Source organism: Pantherophis guttatus, chromosome 1 (assembly GCF_059756535.1).
Source record: "Pantherophis guttatus breed Tessera chromosome 1, ASM5975653v1, whole genome shotgun sequence".
NCBI lineage: Eukaryota > Metazoa > Chordata > Lepidosauria > Squamata > Colubridae > Pantherophis > Pantherophis guttatus.
Genome location: NC_142063.1, coordinates 71,422,733 through 71,449,938, shown reverse-complemented (window position 1 = coordinate 71,449,938; position 27,206 = coordinate 71,422,733). Strand labels below are relative to the sequence as shown.

Sequence of the window (27,206 nt, the reverse complement as noted above, 5' to 3'; positions counted from 1 at the left end):
TAGGAAACTGAGGTTGTAATACCGGATATATGACTTGAAAGTTGATGCCTAAGATTCAATTCCTGGTCAGCCCTAGAACATGAGGAGACTTCTTAGTATTTCTTCCTCAAATGTCTGTTTTAATGTTTGGCTGAATACAGCAGTTCAAGACTTTTAAGACTGATGTTAACAAATATTCCATCAAGCAACAGATCAAGCAAGAGTCCTCTCTTCTTGGGAGGATGTGCTACAATTACATTTCACTGTAGGAGAAGCAGTACAACTACTGATAAATAGAACGATGCTTGTGTTCAATCTGAAAAGTCATTTTATTAAAAGGAGATTAAAAGGAATTGGTTTTTAATCTTAGGATGTGATTTAAAACGTAGAAGAGTGTTGCTTAATTTTTTTTTTGTTGATATGTCCTGGAAAGCATCTCTTCAGAATTGCATCCCCTCCTGCTGTATCTGGAAGGAAAATACATTGTATGTATGCACTGTATATTGCATGTATGTATTTGATTTGACACTCTCATTTTATGGCAGGAATTGATGATTTTCCTCTAATATTCCTGCTTTAATCCATATATTTTTGTTATTGTATTTATGAAGGGAAGGAAGACTCATATATCCTGAATCATAAAGGAGTCACAGAAATGTAATAAACACAACATCAGCAACCAAACAAACAAAAGTTGCAAATAAACATGGTACAAAATATGTTTCATGGCATAAATATCTGATAAATCTGTTTGGAGGTAGGTCCTATTGGGCTAAGCTTACTCAAAGATTAGTGGGTATTTTTCACAAGAGAAGGAAAACCATGTTAGTTGCAGGTATATTGAGTGAATTTGTTAGATGCTGACAGTTCCCTGTTAGATTTAGAAAAGAAATTCAAAAGTTCAGAGGAGTTAATAATTCATACATATATACAACTTTTACTGTATCAAACAACAAACCGGTTCTCCAAATTAGCAATATACCCATCTCCATTGAATGGCTTTACTTAGTTGACTGGTAGTTAATTAGTTAAAATGCTATCTGACTCCCATTAACTCTAGTCATCTAAAAAAATATATTAAAAACATGAGGGGAAAACCAAAAATAGACAAAATTAAAAGAATAAAAGACAGCAAGAATGACAAAAACCAGATGGGAAGTAAAAGAACCAAAGCGGAAGAGTCCAAAGGGGGTTTTGCCCATCTTGTCAAAAGCCTGGGCAAAGAGCCAGGTGTTCAAGCCCTTCAAAATACCACCAGAGTGGGGGCTATTCAGACCTTGGGTGGGTTATGATGACCCCATTCCAGAGGGCATACTAATGGTAGCACTAGAAGGCCACAATGTCTCCTTTGTCAGGGTTTCCATTTTATCTTCACATGTCTGTTGAACTTGCAGGCATGAATGGCAGTTGCAAGTGTTCTCTTTTCCAGTTCCTTCCTTAACAAGCTTTCTTTGTGGTCTCTCTGAAATAGACCCTTAAGGGTTTTACATCTTAATTAGTCATGTAAAATACATTCCAACAATATCAAACTGGCTTTCCTTGTGCCGTGAATTTGGACTCTTGGGTGTAAAGGAAGCCTTTACTGGACTTAAGAAAATTGTTCATCCACTGGATGGGAAAATAAGATTTTTGCTCAGTTTTGCATACAGCATTTAATAAGACTTTCCCACTGGATACAGGTACCTTTTGAAGACATGGCAACAAGACCATATTTAAACAAAGGGATAAGCTCCCTTTGATCATTTTTTTAAAATTCAGATTATTTAAAAATTCTTGGATAAAACAGATCTTGGAGGACTTCTGGAAAGACAAGTCCAATAGAACTAATTCCCAATCCCAATTTTTGCAGTCATCAAACTAATGCTAGCAATCAATAGAGTTGCTAGCGAATTAAGTTCCTCAACAATCTTGAGCACACTGAGGAGAACAAAGTAGAATCTGTGACTTAAATTTTTATAGATTGATATCTACAGAGGAAGGAGCATTAAGTATGTCTGCTGTCTTTAGTTACCAGTATGTAATACAATTGGGATAAAAATCTAATAAACAAAATAAAACTATTAAGAATTGTAATTACAACAAGAAACCTAAAACAAACTGAAAAAACTAAAACCATAGAAAGAAAAAAGCAGAAGGTGCAGAAAAGGGAAAAATACAGAAATAGAAAAATAAAAATATAATAAATAGAAAGAAAATATAAAAGAAATGACTTTGCACCTTCATCACAAGTATAAATAGGTAGTACAAGGGTTTAAGGCACCCTGTTATTAAGCTGCTTAAGACCAGCTGCCTGCAATTACTGCAGGGTTCGAATCTCGCCAAGGCTCAAGGTTGACTCAGCCTTCCATCCTTTCTAAGGTAGGTGAAATGAGGACCCAGTTTGTGGGGGCAATAAGCTGACTTTGTATAAATATACAAAAGGATGAAGGCTATTGCTGAGCACATTGTAAGCCGCCCTGAGTCTTTGGAGAAGGGCAGCATATAAATCAAATTAAAAATAATAATAATAATAATAAATCCCTTCCAATAATGTTGTAGAATTTGATATCTTTTCATTTTTCCTTTATCCCTTCTTGCAAAATTCTTCAAAACTTTTAACAAGCCTGTTTTGTAAAATCAATATAGAAAAATTATTCAGATCATTTTCTTGGTTGGTTGGTTTGTATAATTAAAAAAGGATATTTTAATTATTAAAACATCAACCAGTTTCTTTTGTGTGTCCAGTGCAACATCTTTTTCTATGTCAGCCTGTCATTTTCAAATCTAGCTTCAATTCAGTCTCAGATAGAGGTAGAACTTTTTTTTAAAAAAAAATCAATTTATTTATATGCACACATGTATAATTTAAGGTGCCAAACCTACCAATTCTTCTTTCTCCCATTTACTCTACCTCAACCCTGTGAGGTGAAAGAGGGTGAGTGGCCTAGTCAGCTTTTATGCCTACAATGGGACTAGAACTCATAGTCTTCTGGTTTCTAGCCCAATACCTTAATCACTACACCAAACGTGTTCGTTTTATTTATTTTATTTATCATTTATAGATATAGACACTTTTAAAATTAATTTCTGGGTCTATTGTTCAAAAATATTCTTTAGTATGTCTGATGTTTAAATAGTTTGCTTTATTCTCTAATTGGAAATTGGATTGGGGGGGGTTCTTTTCCTTTAATTGTAACCTTTCGTATAGTCACCTCTAGTGTCCAATTTTTAAAGTCTTATCTTAATTCTTTTTACTTTTTAATTCCGAACAAAAGCATTTTTCCACAGGAAGGATGCTTTACAATTCCAAAATCTTACTTCAAACACATAATCCAATTGTAACTTTCTAAAATCAAAGTTTTAATCACCCTTTTGCCATTTATTTTCCCAAAAAAACTTTTTAAAAAAGTTCTTAAGCTAGTAATTAAAACCTATTTTACCTTGGAGTCCTAGTGGATGATCACTTGAATATGAGTCAGCAGTGTGCAGCAGCAGCCAAAAAGGCTAATACAATCCTGAGTTGTATAAATAGAGGCATAGAATTGAGATCACGTGAAATATTAGTACAGTTTTATAAAACCCTAGTAAAGCCACACCTGGAATAGTGCAACCAATTTTGGTCACCATACTACAAAAAAGATGTTGAGACTTTGGAAAAGGTTCAGTGAAGAGCAACTATGATGATCAAAGACCTGGAGACTAAACCATATGAAGAACGGCTGCAGGTTTTGGGTTTGGCTAGTCTAAAGAAAAGAAGAATTAGGGGTGACATGATACAGTATTCCAGTATTTGAGGGGGGAAGAGGGAGATCAAATTATTCTCCAAATTACCAGAGGGCAGGACAAGAAACAATGGTTGGAAACTGATCAAAGAGAGAAGCAACGTGGAATTAAGGAGAAACTTCCTAACAGTGAGGACAATTAACAAGTGGAACAGCTTGCCTTCAGAAATCGTTGGCGCTCCATCACTGGAGGTTTTTAACAAGAGACTAGACAGCCACTTATCTGAAACAGTATAGGTTGTCCTGCTTGCGCAGGAGGGTGGCCTAGAAGACCTCCAAAGTCCCTTCCAGCTCTATTCTATTCTAAGAATTGGAAAAAAAGCTTACCTAATCTGTCCTTCCAAAGTTTCCTAATAGCTAAAAAACACTAATAACTAAAAGCTTAACAAGAATTTCCAAAAGTGATCGGAAAGGAGTATATAAACTCAGTATTCTTTCAAAGCTACTGGCCACAGTTTAAGCAGGATGACTATTTCCTTGTCTCCCACAGCTCTAAATTAATCAGAGACCACTGTTTCATGGACTCCCCACAAGGAGCAACTGTTTGGAGTACTTGTGGACAATCTCAAGTTCTATCATTGTCTGAAGAAGAATTACAAAGCATCGGTCTGCTTCCCAGCTCTTCATTCCATCATGTCATTAGCTCTGCTTTTTGTAGAGACGTCTTCAGTTTACCATTTCTTCCTTCGAAATCAGAATGCCCCCTTTATCTTGTTATAATCTTATTTTGGGAGATTGAAGAACTGGTAAAAACTAGCCAGAAGGACTATGACACCACAATCTGCAGTTATGAACTGAGTTCAAAATGCAGATTTCAGTAGTTTCAAGTTGTACATCATACAGAAGAGCAGTGGCAAAGTGGTTAAAATACAGTATTGTAGGCTAACTCCGCTGATTGCCAGCAGTTCGATCCTGACCAGTTGAAGTTTAACTCAGCCTTCCATCCTTCCAAGGTTGGTAAAATGAGGATCCAAATTATTGGGGAAAATATGCTGACTCTGTAAACCACTTAGATAGGGCTATAAAGCACTGTGAAGCAATATACAAGTCTAAGTGCAATTGCTATTGGTATGTTCTCTATCGTTGAATTCTTTATAGAACTTACAATACCTTAAAATTCTAAATACTGATGTTGTGACAACTAAAAAGGTACCAAATTCCTGTTGGTATTATCAGACAGAGCTGGTACCATCTGCCCAAGAGGCATCTACATAACATAAAAATTGTACTCTCGTTGCTCGCAAGTAATATTTATACCTTGATACATCTTGTTGGCAACAAATGGAGCAATTATCTCATGCGGGTAACAAGAGTAAAGCATTTACTGCACTTTCAAATGGAGGAGTTAGAATTTTTGATGCTGACATGAAAAACTTATTTACATATGAATTATAAGGAAAGTGTATAAAATTGATTTCAGGTGTTGTGGTTCAGCATGGTGTTACATGAAATTTCCTTCCTGCTGGAACTCTTAACTAGCCATTAGCTGGGTCCTTACCTTTTGACATGCTCTTGCATATCAAATCTGGATTTTATATTTCACTTTTATGTTTTCTATGTTGTTTTATATTGATTAAGAGTAGGGATGTTGAATTTTGATTCTACCACATTTATAACCATGGCATTGTGACCCATGGTTCCAAGCATATTGAGAGAGATGGAAGAAGAGATCAGGACAGATTTTGCTTTGAAGGCAGGAAAAGGGGAACCTAGTTTAGGTAAGAAGATAGGATAGATTCTTATTCCTTTCCTAATGTGGGATAGGCTTGTCTGTCTGATTGTCTGTTTCTCTATTAAATTTATATGGCCGCTCATCTCATAAAAAGTTACTCTGGACAGCATACCATAAAACCCTTTATCAAACCCTACTAAAAGAAATCAGAATATTGCTGATTTGGGGATGATACATTTAATCTAAGTTTTAAAGACAACTTGCAAGCTGCAGTTACTGCAGAAAACTAGCTTGTTATTGGAACAGAATCTAAACAATACTAACTTTGGAGAAACATCAATGATTCCCAGGGTAAGTTTAAGGCATTGATGATGAGCTTGAGACCTTGATATTTGAGGCAGTTCTTTTCCAATTATACACTTCTCCAGATGACAATTGTCCATTATATGAGACAGAACCTTCTTAGCTATGGAATCTCAGCATGAAATACCTCTCACAGTGGTGGGATTCAAAATTTTTTACTACTGGTTCTGTGGACGTGGCTTGGTGGGCATGGCATGGCTTGGTGGGTGTGGCATGGCATGGCTTGGCAGGCATGGCTTGGTGGGCGTGGCAGGGGAAGGATACTGTAAAATCTCCATTCCCTCCCCACTCCAGGGGAATGTTACTGCAAAATCCCCATTTCCTCCTTATCAGCTGGGACTCGGGAGGCAGAGAATAGATGGGGGCAGGGCCAGTCAGAGGTGGTATTTATCGGTTCTCTGAACTACTCAAAATTTCCGCTACCAGTTCTCCAGAACTGGTCAGAACCTACTGAATACCACGTCTGCCTGTACAAGTAGGCCTGTGCCACTGCTGATATTTTGAAGAGCAATAAATGAAGACGTATTAACTCAAATTTGCAAGTTTATTGATTATGGTTTGTTTCACGTTTCTTTATTTACTAGCGGTATTTCAATATTTGATAATGTCTGCAACTGAATTGTCATAAGATTTATGGTTTCATGTTTAATTTGTTTGCATTAATTGCATTCTACCTGAAATTTGTTGGCATCAGGCAAGGTAGATATATTTAAATAAGAAAATAAATAATTGGCAAATAAATGGTAGGCAGCCAGTTTAGGGGAGAGACTGATAATGATAATTTACCTGCTCTCTCAACAATATTTTAATTCAGGGGAAAGTATGTTTTTTAAAAATAACACGAGGTGTTTATTTAAGCAAAACATTCATCATTTTAAAACAGTGGGAGTTAATAATGTCCTAAAAAAGACACAACTTATCTTTTTCCCAATGTTTCTTCTGTGCATTTCTAATCTGATATATAATACATATATCTTTAGTATAGCTATATCCATATGCCTCTGACTTGGTGCTGACTCCTGGTGCTACCTGGACTAGTTCTCTTACATATGTAAGAATAAATGCCGCTGTTTATATTCTGAACGAAAGAATGGGTTGCATGGATGGAGTGCCATCTAATGGCCACTTGCTGATGGTTGCATAAATGAAAAAGGATTTTTGTGAGGAACTAGATGAGAGGCACGTTAGTTTCTTTGCATGTCTTAGAAATTGCCACAAGCATTTTAAAATAAATTTTATTTCTCATCTATTTTTACATGACAACTGTTTAGCCATCTGGACAAACAGTACACTGAATAATATAGTATTATTTTTTTGGCTTTTGTTATTTTAAAACTGTGTCTGTAAACAGTTTGTTTTATTAGACTTCCTCAAATAAAACGTAAGTTAAACATCTACGCTAAGTGCTACAGAATTTTGAAAGCTTAATTAAAATTGCTTTTGTAAAGATTGAGCTTTTTTTGGCTGCCGTAATGAAATTCTCTGGACAAAAGTGTTTCTAACCAGGGTTCTTACACCACCATGGTTTCTTTAAAATGAATCAGCATTGAGGTCTTACATTAGTTCCTTTAATGACAACACCATTGTTGTCATAGTTATGCATAGAGATGCAGATAGTCCTCGACTTACAACAGTTCATTTACTGACAATTTAAACTTACAACAGCACAGAAAAAAGTGACTTATGACTGTTTTCACACTTACAACCGTTGCAGCATCCCTGTAGTCACATGATCAAAATTCAGCCGCTTGGCAACTGACTCATATTTAGGATGGTTGCAGAGTCCCAGGGTCATGTGATCAGTTTTTGCGATCTTCTGATAAGCAAAGTCAATGGCTTTGAGCCCCTGGCTCAATTTTATTCTAAAGTATGCCTCAACCTTTGGGAACACCGTGGAACAAACTGCTGCAGGCTTCTGAGGCAGTCAGAGAAAATTGTCCCTGCTTCTAGCATGTTCATTTCTACTACCTGAAGGTTTCAATCTATAATTCATTCGGTTTCTCAGATTTGAACACAAAATTTTATTGCCTGTTTCCTTGACTGCCTTGCTATTTGTCACTATGACAACTTCTGAAAATGATTGGTATCAGTTACATGGGTTTGTGATCCAATATATAAGAGGAAATAGTTGGAAATGAAGAGCAATTGTCCTGCCTCTACAGTATTTTGCTGGATGAATGGACAGCGGTACCATTTATGATCAGATTCATAGTTTTGTCAATGACATATAATAGTGTAACTTAACTTTGTCCTACTGGAATGAACAAACAGTTGACAAACTGATTCAATGAAAAGGGGGGAGGGAAAGGTCTTTATTGCTGTTTCCTTATGTAGTAACGCATAGTATCCGTACAATACTGTATTGTACAATACAGCATAAGAATTGCTTAGGTCAATTTACAGTATATAGAGTAGCATACTATACAAACAATATAGGAATTGCGTGGATGAATGATTCTACTGTGATGGAATCATTTTCAAGATAAAATGAAGTCTTACATTTGTGTTTGTGTTATATTGAAAATGCATGCTACCCAGTGGTGGGATTCAAATTTTTTTACTAACGGTTCTGTGGGTGTGGCTTGGTGGGCGTGGCATGGCTTGGTGGGCGTGGCAGGGGAAGGATACTGTGAAAACTCCATTCCCACCCCACTCCAGGGGAAGGATATTGTAAAATCTCCATTCTCTCCCAATCAGCTGGGACTCGGGAGGCAAAGAATAGCTGGGGGCAGGGCCAGTCAGAGGTGGTATTTACTGGTTCTCCAAACTACTCAAAATTTCCACTACTGGTTCTCCAGAACTGGTCAGAACCTGCTGAAACCCACCTCTGATGCTACCTCTCTTTCCTTGAATACTACTATTATAAAAAAAGAAAGCACATGTCTTTAGTCAGATTAAATGCAAAACAAAGACATTTGTGTATATGATAATTTGGAATCCACTTTATTGCAATGTTGTTCCCACTAATAGAATATTCTACATTTTTCCATTTACTTTCCTAACTGGTATTCTGTTTTCACCCTCTACCACACAGCATCCTCATTCAGCTGTTCAGTATACAGGGAGTCCTTAACTTACAACCATTCATTTACTGACCGCTCAAAATTACAAGGTACTGTAAAAAGTGACTTATGACCATTTCTCACATGATGGTTGAAGAATCCCCAAGGTCATGTGATCAAAATTCGGGCACTTGGCAACTGGCATGTATTTATGACAGTTTGTTCTGCCCCAGCTACGGATCCCAAAGAACGCAGCACACACAAAATCTGTACAAACCTTAGTTTACTAAATTAAATCAGTCTTTTTCAAACAAAGGCTGTTAATTAACTTTCTTAACAGCCTACAAGAATCCAAAGAATAAATAATCATAATCTTACTATGGTTGGCAGAAAGCCCAGAAGCAATTTACAGAGAACTAAGATCAAGACGCGAAGGAGAGTGAATGAAGTTGTTCCCTGCAAATTGCCTCAGTCATCATCCTTCCTTAAATAGGCTAAGGAAGTGGCCAATTAGCCCCAAGCCTTACTTTCGAGAAGACCTCCTCCTGAGGAGCCACTCCTGCCTTTTGGCAGCTCTGCACGCTCGTGCATCGAGAAGAGGCTCCTCCTCTTCTTCCTCTTCACTTATGGGAGTTCTGGAGGTTCTGAAGGCCCTGGCTGAATCCCCGCCTCTGGCACCACATCTTCTCCAGCCTCCTCATTGTCTGACTCGAGGGCCAGCTGCATAGGCTGCTGGCACAGCACCACACCAGCTCCCTCACTGTCGGAATTAGCTACTAGCTGCACAGGCTGCTGACGGACCACAACACAGTTGTATTGGCCCAGGATCATGTGATCACAATTTGTAACCTTTCCTTTCAACAAGCGAAGCAATGTTGTGTAGAAATGTATAGTATATGGGGGCAAAATAGTTTATTGTTATGTAGAAATTTATAGTGCACAGGGAGGAGAATAGAGGGGTGGTAAAGTATGATATAATACAATGTGGATGGATTTCACCTTGGGGAAGTCATGGGGAGGGAGGGTTTGGGGGGGTTAGGGAGGGATGGGGGGGGAAATGGGGGAAAAATTGATGTTTGTAAAACTTTTTCAATAAAAAAACAAAACAAAAAAACAAGTGAAGTCAATGGGGGAAGCCAGGTCTGCATAATTCACTTAAGAGCTGTAATGATCCACTTAACAACTTTGGCAAAAGTGGAGCAAAACTCACTCAACAACTGCCATTAACATAAACTGCCAATTGTGGTCGCAAGTTGAGAATTACCTGTACAGTACAGCAAAGGGTGGGAAAACTCCTTAGCTCTATAGATGTGGGGTGGGGAGCGGGGTATCATAACATCTAAGCCAGTAGATACCTCTTTCTTATGTACAGATAGTCCAATTTGAAGTACAGCTGATATTCTGTACTTTACAGCATATATTATTGATGTTTTTGCTCTTCTGCACTTCTTTTCATACCCTTTTCTAGTTTATCAGCAAATCGGTTAAGAAAGCAATGAGAAGGAGGCCTATAAAGAGAGCTCCATCTAGTATGGTTCAGTATTTGACGTCATTGGATGATTCTATTCAAGGCAATAAGACTAATCAATTAAAATATAATCTCCCTGTGCATCAGATCTCTGATTCTTCCAAAAGACTGAAAAATAGGGAGGGGAGGAAAAGACAGTAATTCGATGCAGGACATTGAAAGAAAAAATCCAGGATGGGTAGCCAATAAACATGGGAACAGAATGTTAAAAAGGCTCTATTTTGAAACCAAATGATTACTTATTTCCATTGTGTTTATCCCTTATTTATTTCTCTGTGTCTTATCTCATTATTCCTGAAGTTTAATGTAATTGTATAGTTCATTCTCCTGACCTTTATTGGGAAATGTGTAAAATAAAATCTACTGCATTGTTGTCTCATATTTTCCAGCACGGTAAAGAGCTACATCTAAATTAATATATTGAAGATCATGTTTAGGAGAAAAGAGTTAACACTGATTCTGAACCGTGGTAATTCAGTAGTTAGAATGCAGTATTGCAAGCTAATTCTGCCAGCAGACTATAGTTCAATCCTGACCAGCTCAAGATTGACTCAACTTTCCATCTTTCTGAGGTCAGTAAAATGAGGACCCAGATTTTTGGGGACAATAGGCTGACTCTTTAAACTGCTTAGAGAGGGCTCTAAAGCACTATGAGGCGGTATATAAGTCTAAGTGCTATTGCTATTTCTGGAAGGAATAATCAGGAATAGATAAGTGTGTGGGTGTATAACCTATTTCTCTTTATAAAATACAGTTAGAAGCAGATTCTCTGAAGGACTTTCTTTTTTTAAAAAAACGTTGAAAGTCTTTCTTTGTAAAATTCTTGGTTGAATTACTGACTGTCTGAGGTAAGAAAGACAAGCAGGGAATGAGAGGATATGTCTGTCTGTCATCTTGATGAATGCTGATCAGACTGTTAGCAAGGACAGTAATTAACAGGGGAGGAAAAGCTTGTCATTATCCTAAGGGTGAGTAATTATTTTTGACAGGTGATAATTAATGGTCTGGCAAAGTCAGCAAAAGATAATCCTTCAGTCTTGAGAAAACTGGGATGCTACTGGAAACATTTTCTATGTTCTTTTCTTAAACATCCTTTAGGCTTTTAAAGTGCATGAAAAAATGATATTTGTATATATGTATATTTTGGAGGTTGTTTCTATCAAAACTTTGTACATCTTTAATTTGTCAACTTCTTTGGGAAAAGAAAGAAGGCACTTCTTTTTCATGCTTAACAACCTCTATCGTTTGGTTGCTGCTAGTGATAGATGTGAAAAAATTGCAAAATACGTTCCTTCCACTTTACTCAGAAAACTCCTGACTGCTAAGAAATAATATGGAAAAACATAACGGATGGGAAGAGTTCACCTCTATAAGATGGGTAGCATGAGGTTTAATAAATAAATAAGAAACACAGAGATATCACCATGGCAAGCCTTTGGAGCAGGGAACCAAGTCACCACTTAGCATAATGAATGCAAGGGCCCACTGACTGCAACTCAGGCAGAGGGAGAATAGAAGCGCTCCCAAACTTGGAAATCTTATTTAAGAAGATCACAAAAACAGCCTTGTTGAATTAGACTGGACTCACCCACCATTATGGCTGTGCAAGTTCACTGGTATGGCATGTATATGGCAGCTGTTTTCCTATGATCTCCAGACACTCTTCTCCTCAGTAGGATGTTGCCCGGTGACCATGAATTTTCCCTTTTGCAAACTCTCAAGAAATAATTCTTGATACATCTATTTAATGTTTTCTTTTTTAATTCTTGCTGTGAACTGTTTCCAAATCTTGCATCAGGACGTTATAATTAGGTACTCTGTGAACTAGTGTGGGAGCTTCATTGTTGGAATAATATTAAGTTTTGTTTTTGTCTTCCCTAAGCAATGATACATGGATTTTGTGTTTAAAGATCAGATTCCATCTGAGTTCCTATAACATGCTAAGCAGAAAAAACAAATTAACAAACACAACTTCATTCATTCATTCATTCATTCACCACATTCACCCATTTCACTTAAGTGACTCTCTTGACAGAACATGTGGAAATATATCATTAATGTTTACAAGAATGTGGAGATGTATTGTATGACTGAGATATAAGTGCATGTGTGTGTATATGACTGAGACTCAGTTCGGTGCAGAGATTAAGGTACTAGATTATAAACTGAGAGAGTATTGAGTTCTAGTCCTTTATACATGAAAGTTGGATGGGTGACTTTGGGCCAGTCACTCAGCCCAATTCACCCCACAGGGAAAACAGAAAGTAGAAAGCAAGATATATTCTCCCTCAAGTTTTACTAAATAAAGATGGGATCTAACAACCATTACCACTAAAACAATAATAATGCTAAACCCAAATAAATTCAGCGGCCAGAGTCACATAGTATGTTAAAACAAGCTCCACAAATCGAGTAGTATAATTACTCTACTGTGTTATATGAACCCTTCCTCTGAGTAAAATGGCTTTGATGAGTCCCTTGTTGGACATGGCTACATATATTCACTTGAATTGAAACAGGGATATTATTTAAGAATTGTTTAATTTCAATGATGAAACTGAGATGGACCTAGCAGAAGGCTTTTTATGGATATTGACTGCAGAAGATATGACAGTAACAGCTCACCCAGAAGAATGAGTTTTTTCCTGAAAATTATTTATCACTTACGTATGGTTTATGTTATGCTTTTTAACTCTCTCTCTCACTCTCTGTCTGTTTGTCTTTCTTTTCAGGAGCTGACATAGTACAGTGGCTTATGAAGAATCTCAGTATTGAAGATCTAGGTAATATATTCATTACATTCTAAGGAAGCATTAGAAGCATTATTAAATGATGTAGATGTAAAAATTTAGACTTTATTTGCAAATACAATAAAGCAGGAAATAAACTACATATAAAACGTATAGAAAAAACTTTTCTCAATATAGACCAAAATTCAGACTACATCACTATCATTGTTTTATTAAAAGTGTTACGGGTTTTTTTGCTTTGAGCAGGTAATTATGGTAGCCTATTCCACTCAGTCAGGCAGGGAAGGTATGCTGGTTAACACCCTGAAAGCCCTCCCTTCACCTTTTAATCTTTATTAAAATTATTAAAATATTAATATTTATCCATTCATTCAACTTATATGTTGTCCATCTCATCTGGAGGCAATTCTAATAGTGTTTTAATCATCCTTGTATCTTTTTAAATTTTTATCGTTTATATCAGGGTTTCGGTTCGGACTGGATCGCCCGATCCGGTAGCGATGGTGGTGGGTGGTTCGGAGAACCAGCAGCAAAAATCCCTGTGCCCCCCCCATGCCCAGCTGAGCTGCACGATCATCAGAGCCTTTTTTTTAACTTTTAAAAGCATTTTTTCCACCTCTTCCAATGAAAAAATGCTTTTAAAAGTAAAAGAAAACCCTCTGCTGATCGCACGGCTCAGCTGGGATTGTCAGAGGCTTTTCAAAGCATTTTTTTCTGCAACCTCTTGGCCGAAGAGGTAGTAAAAAAAATGCTTTGAAAAGTCTCTGACGATTCCAGCTGAGTTGCCTGATCGGCAGAGGCTTTTCAAAGCATTAGAAAAAATGCTTTGAAAAGTTTTTTTTTAAAAAAAAGTTGGCCACGCCCACCCCAGTCACATTACCCCACACACATACCAAGCCACGCCCACAGAACCAGTAGTAACAAATTTTACATTTCACCCCTGGTTTATATACTGTTTTTATCTTTTAATATATTTTATTACATACCACCATACGTTCTGAATATATGCATTTATACCACTGCCATGAGAAGAGAAGTCACTCACCTTGTAATCCAGAATGATAAACGTGCAGGTGAGATCTTAGTTGGATTGCAGAATTAAGGGCCTGAGTGCCTGGACTCTATTAAGTTTCCAGATGGGCCAGATTTTGCTCCGTCTCATTCACCTGCAACAAATGGAGTCATTTGGTTTCCTAAGTAGTCTCTTGTGCATCCAGCCGTGTGAACATTGTAACATCCATTGGACAGAAATTGTTATTTGCCTTTGCAAAGATAGCCGAATGGGTCCTTTTTAACTGCATCATTGCTCCACTTTCTTATTTCTGGTATAAAGGTCTTTCTATTAGAAATGTACCATCCAGATTCCTTTTTTGTTTGACAGCCTGTTACATATGGCCCGTATGTTATTTAAGTAAGTAAATAATTAATATATTGTACTTGTGATGATTAACTGTTAATCCACCCCCAACACTGGGCTCAAAGCTGCATAAAGAGATTGCACTTCATTTTGTTGAGTTTACCACTGATATCATCATCTGGTCAGAAAATTCCTGCCACCCAAATTTTGCAAGTTGAATACTGAAAAGCATAATTGTCTGACAGAGCTTGTGTGTGTGTGTGTGTGTGTGTGTGTGTGTGTGTGTGTGTTTGTTTGTTTGTTTTACAGCTGAATCAATCCATCTGGGAAGTCTTGTTGCAGCACAAGGATATATTTTTCCAATCTCTGATCACGTACTGACTTTAAAGGATGATGGAACTTTTTATCGGTTTCAGGTAAGAAATCTGTTTTCTCTACTTGAATTACAGATTGGAGAGGTATGTCTTTCCTTGCTGAAGTCCTCCAATTTCCTCTTTTGTGAAGGAACAAAACAAATAGTGTAAAGTACACTATTGTGTACCTACCTTATCCTGACTCTTGGCTGAATTCTTCCACAGAATTCTTCAACATCACCACAGAACTGTTTGCCTTTTAATGTAACTGATCTAACTTGCTCCAGGTAGTAAGAGCTTTGTATATGTTGTTAACATTTGGGATATTATCATGATAGTCCTGTTAATGTATTCTTTTATCCTAAGATATGTTTTTTTAAAAAAATCGGAGATGCTGAGAATTGAACCTCAGACTTTCTCAAAGACAAGTATGTTTTATTTATTTATTTAAATTATTTTATTTTATTTATTCACTGATAATTGCTATTTTTCTTCTTATATTCTAAACCAGGCTTCATTCCTTTTCCTACACTGTTCATCTAACATCTGACAATTCCAAACTGTGGCAAGAGACTGCTTGTCAGTTTTGTTTTTGATCAGTATCAATGTTGTTACTAAGTTAATCAGTCACTTCCAATTCTTCATAACAAAATGGACATGATCTCTTGACAAGATTGGCTGTCAAAATAGTTGCATCTTTGAATTTTGGCAAATGTATGCTTTTTATCTTTAGTAACAGAAGGTAACCATCTACTTTTCTAGGGATGTCAACCACTAGATAACAGCAAGAGACACAGAATATATTCCCCAACTCTTGGCTGCCATCTAATATTAATTGAAATTTCTGGTTGTCTTGTTCTCTTCTTAACCTAGATATTTTTTTTTCATTTAAGACTGCATATCTTTGCCTTTCTTCCTAACATGGCTAAATATGGAAGTAGTACGGGTGATACAGTACCAAGGAATATTAATATTCTAGCATTCTAATATATCCAGACTATTTTTTTTCAGAAGAACCATCGCAGCTTTTTTTTTGAAAAAAAAAATACTGTACTTGGAAAGCAATATTATGATCTTATATACATTTTCTCTAGATCAGGTATTCACATAGCAGGTACAATGGATGAAAAGGTCATTTTGATGATTATTAATGAAATGATTATTTTCATTAATACTTCTCTTTATTAGTATAAAGGAAGGGAAAGACTGGGAAAGACTAAAGCACTGTTAAGATAACACCAGCTGCCTGCAATTATTGCAAGTTCAAATCTCACTAGGCTCAAGGTTGACTCAGCCTTCCATCCTTTCGAAGGATGAGGACCCGGTTTGTGGGGGCAATAAGCTGACTTTGTATAAAAAAGAACACCGCTTAGGAGGGGGCCGAAAGCCCTACTAAGCAGGTATATACAAAAGTATGAAGGCTATTGCTTAATGCATTGGAAGCCGCCCTGAGTCTCCGGAAAAGGGCGGCATATAAATCGAACCAATAAATAAATAAATAAAATTCTAGGATCTTTTTCAGAGAAACCATGGTGATTTTATTTATTTGATTTTATTATTTATTTTATTTTATTTTATTTTTTACTTGATTAGATTTATGTGCTGACCATCTCATCTAGAGGTGACACTGGGTGACTTACAAACATTAAAACCAGTAGACATTAAAATGATAAAACAATAAATGACAACAATAAAATAAGAACAGTTAAAAGGTGGGGAGGAAGGGAGCATGAAGTAAATGGGGGAAGGTAGAAGCTTTTCTTAATTGAATGGTGCACCCCAACTGGCAGATCCAGTTATGGAAGGTCAGTAGGGTACAGATATCACTTGGGAGTGGGGGTGCAGTGTTCCAAAGGGCAGGAGTTATGGCAGAGAAGGCTCTTCTCTTGGACCTCAGCAGCCAAAATTCCTTGACTGACAGGGTCCGCAGCATGTTCCTTCTGCTACCATGGATGGGCAGGTCAATCCCATCCATGGGATTGGTACCCATGGTAGCAGATCTTCAGATAATCCATGCCATGAAGGGCTTTAAAGGTGATAACCAACACCTGGAAACAAATCAGCAGCCAATGCAGTTCATGGAACAGTGGTGTAACATGGGCCCCCCTAGGGGCCCCAAGAACTGAATTTATTTGCCGTTCTTGCTCTACGAAATGAATGAAGCAATAATCCTTTTTAAAAGTGTTGTTGTTGCTTGTGAAAACACTATCACATAGGAAAACAGAAGATACAAAACAAAGTCAAACAAAGGCTTACTACGTCTTTCCTTGATGGGCTTCTTAATTCATCAGAGAAGCTCAAATGGTAGCACTTTTTTTCAATTGCCTTTTTCTAATTTGCATTTCAGCTGGTAGAAAATCTGTTAAAATGTGTTGTGATTTGTAATTGGAATTATATGCATAGGGCTGCAATCATACTGATCCTAACAAGTAGGATGTTTTGGTATAATCCCCTGTTCTCTGGTATTGCATGTGTATCAGAGGTGGATTTCAGCAGGTTCTGACCAGTTCTGGAGAACCAGTAGCAGAAATTTTGAGTAGTTCGGAGAACCGGTAGTAAAAATTCTGACTGGCCCCGCCCCCATCTATTCTCTGCCTCCCGAGTCCCAGCTGATCGGGAGGAAATGGGGATTTTGCAGTAATTTTCCCCTGGATTGGAAGGGAATGGCGATTTTACAGTATCCTGGAGTGGGGTGGGAATGGAGATTTTACAGTATCCTTCCCCTGCCATGCCCACCAAGCCATGCCCACTAAGCCATGCCACGCCTACCAAGCCACACCCACAGAACTGGTAGTAAAAAGATTTGAAACCCACCACTGATGTGTATGGGCAATCACACCTATACACAATTATTTTGAGTTTCTTTATTTCAAAACATATGCATTAAAATAATTAAGAAGAATTTGGTTATTTCATTGAAACGTAAGCTGCCTAAATACCTGAAGGAGAATACCTACATCTTTATGATAAATGTTTTATTTTCTGTTTTTCAGGCTCCATACTTCTGGCCTTCAAATTGTTGGGAACCAGAAAACACAGACTATGGTGAGACTCTTTAGTGCATCTTTTGAAATGCCACTTGTATAAACCCCTTGTCTCCAATAATCATTTTCCTCCAAAAGAAATTATAGAATAATATAATTGTAGAATATTATGCTGACTGATAATCCAAAGAGTTGTAATGCCAATTACATATTGGAGAATGCTACTATATTGGTTTCAGGATGTGAAAGTCAATAGTTGCCAGCATTTGCACATGTGGTGAACAGGAATAATGCAGGCAGAACATATAAAAGGATTTTCTTTGAGGCTGCAATCCACTCTCTGTCCTTCCATTTTTAAACAACAGCCTGCTTGACTTGAAGAAGAGAAAGCCTTGTTATATGCTGGACTTGAGCTGTTTGATAGCTGTGCCCTGGGAGTATTTGCCATCCATCTACTGGCTGATGGTTGAGAGGGCTGCACTTAAGGGGTTTTTGCTCCTTTGGGGAATTGTAAAGACCACGGATTTGGCTTCTAGAAGAATGGGTGAAGACTGAGAATCATGAAGTGTGACTATGAGCTTAAGTTGGCCTTGACTGGTGAGAGTTGAATTAAAGAACAGTGGCCCAAGGTGTGAGATGGACTTCATCATTGAAACATTTTCCATCATTTTGATGTATGGGCTGGATTAATGATTTTCGCAGCTCCCTGTGGAATTTTAGTTATATTCCACTGCCCCTTGCAGTTTTAAAATATCTGTAGAAAGTGAGGGATGTCCATAATTTGGAGACAGAGAGAAGACATTGGGGATAAAATCTAGATGGCTGTAAGTAATCACCCTCTCAGTTTTCATTTCCCCATTTCAAATGCTGGTTGCTTTGAGGCAAGCATCCTACCTGTGGAACTTAATGCAAATGCTAGCTCAATTCACCCTAAGACTTCATGGATGGAAAAGCAACCTGCAGATTTGCAAAGTCCTTCAAGGAAAAAAAATGACAACTTGATGCTGATATGAATGATGTTTTTGATAAAATATTTATCAATCAAATTAATATAACCACACATCTCACCAAAGGTGGGCAGTGAATGAGAATCAATACATAAAATAATAAATCAAAACAAAAAATGTACAATATAAAAGCTTTATTAATAAGTGAAAATATAATCCATAGGAGGGGGAGGATAAAAATAGCCCCCTCAACAATGGCACCATCTGAGTAATTCCCCATCACCTAGGAACCCAAGGCTATCAACATAGCTAAGACTTGAGAACTATATCAAGACTGATACACACTGCATCACAACCTAATTGTATAAAAGGACTTTCAATTTATGAGACCTAAGAAAAAGAACAAGACATTTATGGCTGTTTAGCTGGAGCCCTGGTGGCGCAGCAGACTAAAGCACTGTTATTAACTGTTATTAATATCAGCTGCCTGCAATTACTGCAAGTTCAAATCTCACCAGGCTCAAGGTTGACTCAGCCTTCCATCCTTTCTAAGGTAGGTAAAATGAGGACCCAGATTGTGGGGGCAATAAACTGACTTTGTATAAATATACAAAAGTATGAAGGCTATTGCTTAACGCATTGTAAGCCGCCCTGAGTCTTTGGAGAAGGGCGGCATATAAATCAAATTACAAAAAAAATATGCTTTTAACTTTTTTTAAAACTTTTATTAGATTTCTATACCGCCCTTCTCCTGAAGGACTCAGGGCAGTGTACAGCCATATTAAAATACATATAATTTACAAAATTAAAAAAAAAAACATTAAAATCGAATATACAAAAAATTTGACCCACAAATTAAAACTAACATACACCCATTTAAAATTCATATTCATGTTAGGCCAGCCCGGCTTGTTGAAATAAGAGGGTCTGCGTGGCGAAAGGTGCGCAGGTCGGGGATCATACGTACATCTAGGGGCAGCTCATTCCAGAGGGCTGGTGCCCCCACAGAGAAGGCTCTCCCTCTGGGTGTCGCCAGTCGACATTGTTTGGCCGACGGCACCCTGAGGAGCCTCTTTCTGTGGGAGCGAGTTGGCCGGTGGAAGGTGGTGCTGTCTGGACTTCTATCCCCTTGGCTTACTCAAGCAAGCAAAGGGGGAATGGTTTGGAGATTTCGAAAGACCAGTAAACATACTTTTTTCTTGATGGAATCGTATCTTTGGATTTTAAGAAAGTGGTCTGTCCATCTCTGAAGAAACCCTCCCTGCATTCAGAAATTTTCTTTACTACCATCCTGTCCAAAGCACCTCTTTTGCAGCCAAGGTACATCTTATATTATTGTGGAAAACAACAGTATTGATTGTCAATTAGCTACTGAATCTGTTCATTTGACTCTTGATATAATGCCCTAAACAACTGGAGGCCATAATACCTGACAGATGGTTATTGGCTAAACCAGGCTAATTATTGCCTCAGGGTGTTTAGTCTTATAAATTGTATTCTGGGGTTGAGGTGGGAGCTAAATTCTCTGTGCCCTACCTAGAATCATGTTGGCAAAATTGCCAGAGGAATTTCTTCTATGTGCCAATTAAAAAAAAAACCCAGAATACCATGTTGTCAATATTTGCTAAGAGGCCTTCTCAACGGTGGCACCTTCATTCTGACATGCTGCCCTTTCTGAAAATCATGAACACGTTTCAAAATAGCTCACATAGAAGACCCACCATTTAACCCAATATATTCACAAATATATTAAATAAGATTTGATATCATACCTTATATTTTCAGCTAGTAGTGTGTTATTTCATTTAAAGTATCTGAGTTTTATAGTCTTTTTATACAATGTTTCTGCTTAGAATGATAACATGGACAGTATGGAGAAAAGTTTCATAAGTATTGTCCTTTATTTCTCTCTCCATGCATTCATCAGAGCTCAGGACAGGACCTTATAAGCATATAACACACACATATATAAGTTATATGCTTATAAGGTCCTGTCCTGAGCTCTGATGAATGCATAGAGAGAGAAATAAAGGACAATACTTATGAAACTTTTCTCCATACTGTCCATGCTATTATTGTTTAGTCTGCCTTGTTTAGTGACTTGTTTGCAGTTGCAGTGGTGATGAAATGTAACTTTGTGATCAATCCTCACATCTGCAACCTTCGCAGGTCTGTAAAGCAAAAGAAAATTGAAGTAAGATCCTAAGAAGAGTCACAGTTTCGCTTAGTGACCACTTCACTTAACAACTTAGTTGCCAGTCCCAAATGTGGTCACTAAACAAGTGGGCATATGAAACAGAGTGAGTGGAGACAACCTTAGGCTGCAGGATTGCATGTTGTCATTAAATTAATTGATTTGTGTTCCTTGGGGTCCTTTTTGTATCGTTATCATTTTATTGGGGTGCATATCTCCTAAAAAAACTTAATTGCCACTCCTGGCCAACAACAGTTTGCTCATACCTGGTCTAAGGGGCAAGTTTTTCTCCCCCGATTTTATTTTATTCTGAACTGCGTGGAAAGAACTTAAATAAAGAGTTTAATCATTTGTTGCTGGTCTATTACAATTATTTAAATAGTGCAGCACTGCCTACATATATATGCAGTTGATCAATAAACCATTATCTGACCCAAACTAGCAGTCTTTATTATAGTAGTAAATGAGAATGGCGCTTCCCTGAGACAGAAGGAGAGAGAAGGAAAACGGGTAGAATAGGTGATAGGATTTATTTATTTTTTTAGTAGAGGCTGAGGTCTGACACTGAGAAAGAAATAACCATGGTTTATGAGCTAATAAACCACAGGTTTTGTATTAAATGGCTGAACGACTTAGTAGTAAAGCATAAAGGGAATGTGTCAGCACAGTTATCTTTAGCTGTCTTTGTGCATTATTAGTGTCTCTTCTACAGCTCTCCCCTCATACAGAAATGATAAAATCATTTCTTTTTCAGTCAGCCTGGTCCTTGGCAAAGGAAATAAAGTGTACCTGTATTCATAATATGAGAAGTGTTTCTTTTACAGGCATTCCTCGATTTACAACTAATTGCGTGGTGACCATTCAAAATTATGATAGACCTTCCTGGGGGGAGGGGGTATGCATGATCCAGATTTGAACATATTTTGCATTTGATGTGTTCTATTTGTCATAGAATAAATAACCAGGCTTAAAATTATTGTTTATGGGACACATTATGCAAAAACCTAGCTAAGAAAAGAGAAGAGGACGACCAGCAGCAAGGTGGATGGATCTGATTACAGCAGTGAGGGCTATATATTTTAACACTGTTGGAAGGTTTGAAAGACCTGGTTGAAGAGAAATTATCCTGTATTATGACTGTATGACTGTAATTTTGTTGCTTGTATCCTTACAATTTATATTGATATTGTTTCCTGATTGCTTATTTGTACCCTATGACTATCATTAATGTTGTACCTTATGATTCTTGATGAACATATCTTTTATTTTATGTACACTGAGAGCATATGCACCAAGACAAATTCCTTGTGTGTCCAATCACACTTGGCCAATAAAAAATTATATTCTATTCTATTCTATCCTGGAGAAAGTCTGTCTATGGCTATGCCCTGCCCTGTTGGCTGGGGAATTCTGGGAGATGGTCCCTACATCTTAAAGTTGCCAAGATTGAGAAACACTGATCTATGTGATCACTAAGAATTGATGTTCCATATTTACTTCTGAATAGCCATAGGCAGTGGTGGGATTCAACCAGTTCGCACCACTTCGGGAGAACCGGTTGTTAACTTTCTGACCAGTTCTGAACTGGTTGTTGGAAGAAATAATTGGGGCAAAGAACCGGTTGTTAAATTACTTGAATCCCACCACTAGCCATGGGGGAAAAAAAAGCTTTTGCACAACTTCATATTGTATGCTAATTCTGTACCTTTTCCTGCTCTGGAAGGCAATTCACATGGTCATTTATGGAATTACCACTGGCTGCATCTCTGGGATTTTGCTTGTTGGAAGTCAGCAGGAAGCTGTGAGCTTAATGACCAGTCGATCTCACTTAATGACAGCAATAGGGACTGCTGGGATTGCTGTCACTAAGCAATGCGGTTATCTGATATTGCGCTTTACAGTCACATAATTTTGGTAATTGGAACTAGAATGTCCATTCCTTAGTTAACTGCATGTATCAAATTGATAGAAACCGAAGGTATCCTCTTCAATTAGAGAAATGTGCAGTTTTCTCAATGTTGCATCTATATGTATGAGAATGCCATTGTCTTAATAGAAATAGTTCTTTCATAAGGATTTGTTTGATTCTTTCTTCCTCTTTTCTTTCCTCTTTCTCTCTCTCCTCCTCCTCTTCCTTCTTCACATATCTTTAATGGTCGTTTGTTTATTTTGTTGTCGTTTGTTTTTCTCTATAGCCATCTATCTTTGCAAGAGGACCATGCAGAATAAAGCTAGACTGGAACTGGCAGATTATGAAGCAGTGGGTATATTGATTTTATAGTTCCAAAGTGTGATATCCTCAAAACTGAATGTCATCTGATGTTACACGGGGAATATCGTTGTCTAAAAGGACTGCTATTAGATTTTATTTATCCAGAAATTATATAGATGTAGGGGCCATATCAGAAAGAAACATGTTTTCCTTTTGACTTAGCTTTGAAGGAGGTAGGCGTATGTTTTAGTTATATTATGCCAGGGAGTTTAAGGGAGTTTACATGGAAGTCTACCCCTAATTTTATTCCTGCACAACAATCCCTATGGAAGATGGGGAGGGGATGGGAAGAGTAAAAAAAATCAGTCAGTTCTGTGGTTGAATATGGACTTGAACTTGGGTATTTTGCTGTAAGCAAGTGCCGTGGCTTTTTACAACCCCGAATAATTTTTTAAGAGTCAGTTTTTTTCCTGAAATTTGACCTCTCTTAATTTCCACTTCATTCCCCTTTAAAAATGGGCCCATTCAAGAAAAAAAAATATCACTGTTATTTCCTATAAACTAGGCTCAACGAACAGTTTTTTAAGGTACTCAGGATGTTTCCACATAGATAACTCCGGTTCTTTTACCGATTTCCACAAGATCTGGGGAAAATAATGTGCACTAAATGATTTTAAGTTTTCTTTATTGGAGTGAGTAGTTCTATAATACTGCTTCAAAGGACTAAAGCATTATCAGAGTATAATGCTATATTTTTAATGCTACTTAAAATTTAAAAAATTAAACTATTCAGTTGCTGCTTGCTAAATGCTAGGAACTCTAAGAGTCCATTCTGCCCATTTTGCATTACATAAAAATGTACCGTATTTTTCGGACTATAAGACGCACCGGTGTATAAGACGCACCAAGATTTTGAAGAGGTAAGTAAAAAAAGGGGGGTTGCCCTTCCCGGCCCCCAGGAGCACTCTGCAGGCCTCCCAAACCCTCTGTGTGCCCCATTTTTTGCCCATTTTTGCAAAAAACGGGGTGCACAAAGGGTTTGGGAGGTCTGCAGAGTCCTCCTGGGGGCTGGGGGAGGGCAAAAACACCCCCGTTTTTGCAAAAAATGGGAGGAAAAACGGGCTCATTTTGCAAAAATAGGATGAGTGGGGCAGGGCTTCAGGAAGCCAAAAATGGCTGTATTCGGTGTTTAAGACACACCAACATTTCCACCCTCTTTTGGGGGAGAGGAAGTGCATCTTATACTCCAAAAAATACGGTATATGTATAATGTAATATAGTTTTCATGGAGTATAATTATATTATTCAGTGTTGATTCAAGTGTATATGATGACTATAGACCACATTGACTGTTGGCATCACCTCCTACCAATACAAAAATTTGGAAATAGTTGGAAAGAGGAGAAGTCTTAGTGGTCCCTATGTTATGGTTCACTAGATCAGTGCCTACTTGGCGTTAGCCAAAGCCACTCATGATTATATTCATTATATTATATATAATTCTATACATCATTGTAATGTATAAGCCTACTCAGCACATAAAGGTTATTAGGTAGATTCAAAATATGGTTATTAATTGCACTGACACTTCTTTTAAGGTAGTCATTCATACTTCAAATATTTCTCTATATCTGCAGCATAGGATGTATTATTTCCACAGTGCATTTACTGTAAAGGTTAGAGACAGTATCATTCTTGGTGACTGCAACTAACGTGGTTTGTCATGGCAAAAGATTATGGTCCAAGTTGGTGCTTTCCAGATGAGTTAGGCCATAAATCTCTCTAGATGAGAAGGATGGGTGTTGTAGAACCTATACAACACCCATCCGGGGAAGGCTCAGATAGTCTTGCTCTATTCCCAAATAGTGACTGCTGAATCAGATTCAGTGTCTCTAAACCGGGAGTGATGTTTTGAGTCAACACCATCACCCCTCCAATCCAGTCTCTCTCCTCAATACTTGTTTGCTTCCAAGTAATCTGTACTTAAACCATATCTGAACCTCCTTTTAAATGTAAAATAATTAAGATGGAGAACAACCAATAACACAGATGGCAATATCCATTAATCCTCAAACACCCTACAGAAAAACTCTATAGAAGAGTGTCTCAAAGGGAGTTAATCTAGGTTCCAAAGGGAGCTTTTTCCAAAGTACAAAAGTCATTATCAAGAAATTCTCCTGGCTCAACTCCATCACCTCAAGAAAATCGACCACCACTCACAGTTTCTACTGGGGTAACCGTATTGGATGAGTTTACTATACTCTGATTGGTGAAGGCAGTCGTGCATCTACCTCTGTTTGCCAGCAATAACATTTATAGGTTGAAACCTGCACTTCAAATTGCACCCAGAAACCTACTAGCAGTTAAACCTTGTAAAAAATGCTTATCCTGATGAGCACCAACCAGCAAGTGGGCTCCAGGTCCTAATCCTCACAGCCATTCCAGAAGAATACTGTGGTTGAAGGTATGACAGCCAGGCAAAAGGATCCTATGCCATCCATGTCCTAACAGAAGTAATCAACCAATGCTACCTTAGATCCCATGGCTAGCCCTAAATCCTGGCTGAAAGAGACACAGTAATCTGTTTCTTCTAGGGGACTCCAGAGCTAAATTCCTACCAAACTTGAAAATTTTCAGTTGACTTTAAAAAGGGGGGTGAGGTTGGATACTGAGTTAATTGTTGTCAAAAACAATTACATCCATGGAGAGGCTTTTAAGGAGGGGCTATATTACAGCTCCTTCGAAACTACAGATATCAACTTCTTCTGAAGCAAGGCTTCATGAATTCAGCCTGGCATGTACTCTCCAGTCCCAATCAGAAGAGGTGTGGGTCTAATCCATAGATGGCAGGGGTCATGCCAGAGAGTGCCCTATCCATTTCATCAGGGTCAATGGACCGAATAAAGCCCCAGATAACGTGGTCAGACATTGGAGTCACTACATCAGATACCAATGTGGAATTTTCAAGTGAATCTGAGCAATTTTGATAACAAAATGATTATAGTGACCAGGCAGTCTTCATGCTGTGTGTATTAATCATAGGCTTTTCAACAACTGGCCCAAAGATCTCAGTGCAGTCTCCCGTCATCATTTCCAAATTATCTGGGGCCTTCTAAGCAGTATTTCAACCTTTAGAATCGAAATTATCCAGATTCTTTTGTTTTCCTATGCCTACAATTTAAGAGCCTAAAAATAAAGGAAGACCACACTGAGCACTAATATTCTTCACCTGTTTTCTCCTCTTGGATTGTGACAACATATCTTCATCTGGATTTTGGAAATTTATAGCAACAGAAAATAACTCCTCGGATACTGAAAAATCTGTGGCTTTTTAACTCACCTAGTGCCTGTTAAATGCAGTGGTGACTGATCCTTGCACAGCTTGACATGCATAGAGGTTTAAATTTTATATTCCTTCCCACAACCTGGACAGAATTGCCAGTTGTTTTGAAATCAGCCATCCATTGTATATGGACAGTTTTGCACACCACATTGTAATTTTCTGAGTGTTTTTATTCTTGTACCTGTCTACCATCGTTATTTCCACACCATCAGCTAGTGAATTATGCAACTATAATCATGAACATTCTCGACAAATCAACAAAAGCCTTATTCAGCATCCACAGTCACATTATGGCATATCCACAAAGGAGGCAGAGCACTAAATTCAGTTCTCTTGCAAGTATTAAAGAGTCGGACTCATTAATTAACATTGGCTAATTAGATCTTTTCCCCACCTCCACTCCAAACTGATTGCTCACATAACGAAGAACCCTATCTGTACTGGTCTGAGTAAGTGCAGAGAAGAATGCCTTATCTGTTTCACTATGGATTGTGTTTTCAGAACACAAAAAAGCTCCTTTTTAAAACATTGATTCCTATGGCTGGAATGGAACTGGTTTTGCTTCTTTCTGTGCCACATCCTTCCTCTCTCACGTGTTAACTTTTGCTTAACATTTGTGTGTTAATTTATTGCATCTCCATGTGAGTCATTTCAAAAGTATTATGCAGTAGACAGTGGATTTCACATTTTAATATTTAAGGTCTTGCTTCAGGTTGTTGAGCACCTGGATTCTTGTGGGGAATTGTACTAGCCTAAAATCT

At 37.7% G+C, this 27,206-nt stretch overlaps 1 protein-coding gene across 6 annotated transcripts in view; it reads left to right on the top strand.

The window, feature by feature from the left end:
* RGS6 (regulator of G protein signaling 6) overlaps positions 1 to 27,206 on the top strand; it is a 250,971-nt gene that overhangs the window by 154,850 nt on the left and 68,915 nt on the right. For all 6 annotated transcript variants that reach the window (XM_034417693.3, XM_034417694.3, XM_034417695.3 and 3 more), the window contains exons 4-7: positions 13,038 to 13,088; positions 14,722 to 14,828; positions 17,759 to 17,810; positions 23,086 to 23,150. In XM_034417693.3, coding sequence (XP_034273584.2) covers positions 13,038 to 13,088; positions 14,722 to 14,828; positions 17,759 to 17,810; positions 23,086 to 23,150 — 275 coding nt within the window. The remainder of the gene's footprint in view (positions 1 to 13,037; positions 13,089 to 14,721; positions 14,829 to 17,758; positions 17,811 to 23,085; positions 23,151 to 27,206) is intronic.